This window comes from Chrysochloris asiatica, unplaced genomic scaffold (assembly GCF_000296735.1).
Source record: "Chrysochloris asiatica unplaced genomic scaffold, ChrAsi1.0 scaffold00006, whole genome shotgun sequence".
In the NCBI taxonomy this organism is placed as follows: Eukaryota; Metazoa; Chordata; class Mammalia; order Afrosoricida; family Chrysochloridae; genus Chrysochloris; species Chrysochloris asiatica.
The window spans coordinates 37,894,445-37,895,783 of NW_006408524.1; the positions used below are offsets into that span (position 1 = coordinate 37,894,445).

At 34.6% G+C, this 1,339-nt stretch overlaps 1 protein-coding gene across 1 annotated transcript in view; it reads left to right on the forward strand.

Annotated features, from left to right (window-relative positions):
* The first annotated feature begins 242 nt into the window (after nucleotides 1-242).
* Nucleotides 243-1,339, forward strand: part of AGR3 (anterior gradient 3) — a 17,851-nt gene continuing 16,754 nt past the window's right edge. The window contains exon 1 of the mRNA XM_006832240.1: nucleotides 243-351. Within this exon, the coding sequence (XP_006832303.1) occupies nucleotides 243-351 (109 nt within the window). The remainder of the gene's footprint in view (nucleotides 352-1,339) is intronic.

Sequence of the window (1,339 nt, forward strand, 5' to 3'; positions counted from 1 at the left end):
CTTCCTTGTACTATTTCCAAAATGCCTACAGTGTGACTTTTCCCAGTGTGAGTAGTGAGTTGAGTGCAGTTTTTAAATAAAAAGTGAATGCAAAGATCTGAGTTTATATTGTATCAAATCACACCAGCAGCAGCTTGTCCAAATCTGAACAAACATCTTTTGATGATAGCCTGAAGTAACCTAGTAAATTCTGAAAATTACCTTTTATTATCTAGAATCTTCTGAGGAATTGTTTAGTACAAATGATGCTACACTCAGAATTAGTCCTTAGTTTCTTAATCATCACAGTTTCTTCCAACCTCGCCATTACAATCAGAAAGGAAAAGAGACCTCCTCAGACACTCTCAAGAGGTACTGTAATTTTATTTTCCAAACTCAGTCATTTGTATTGTTTTTAAACACCTAGTTTCTCCCATAGTTTACTAAAAAAGAAAACAAAATTAACTGGAATATTTTGTTGTGCACTATTTCAAAATTGGCAAAAAAACTGACAAAAGGTAAAAAAGATTTGTCATATCTTTTCCAGAAATAGCAGATAATTGGTTTGTTGCCAAGAACATGAAGACCAGGATCCTGGACAAAAATGGTTATGTGTATGATTGTTATACATATATGCTTGATTTATATAATGATGTCCTGAATGCAATTTAAGATCCCATCAATTCACTCAGGTTCCCTGTCCTCTCTTTATTAAGTCAAGAAAATAATTTGTGACTTTATAAATTATGTTTTATATCAACCCTTGAGGATGTTAACAAACCAAGGTCTTTCTACATTGATTTCAGAAACTAGTTGCAGTGGTTTTAGACTCTCTAATCTAGATTTATCATTGGCTACATGTTTAGAAAGGAGCTCTGGTAGCGCAGTGGTTACGAGTTGGGCTGCTAAACTCAAGGTGAGCAGTTTGAAACTACCAGCTGTTCCTTGGAGAAAAGATGAGGCTTTCTGTTCCCATGAAGATTTACAGCCTCAGAAGCTCTATACAGGGTCGCTGTCAGTCAGAACTGACTCCATGGCATGCCACCACTACCACCATGTGCTTATTACAACATTCTATTTGTACTTACTGCTTTACTTTAAGAAAAAATGGATATCTTTCTCCATAAAGAAATATCTTGCACATAAAAATTGCTCAAAATTGATTCCTACCTACATTCCCAAGCAACAGAAATGGGGACAGAATCATTTGCCCTTTCATGGCTAATTCAAAATTAGTGGTATAACTACAAAGCTTTCAACCACTATTTAAATCGTCTCATGAACAGGACAAGCAAATGAAGACTATTGTATAATTTAAAATCTAATCATGTTGACTTATTTCTTTAAATTCAGTCATTCC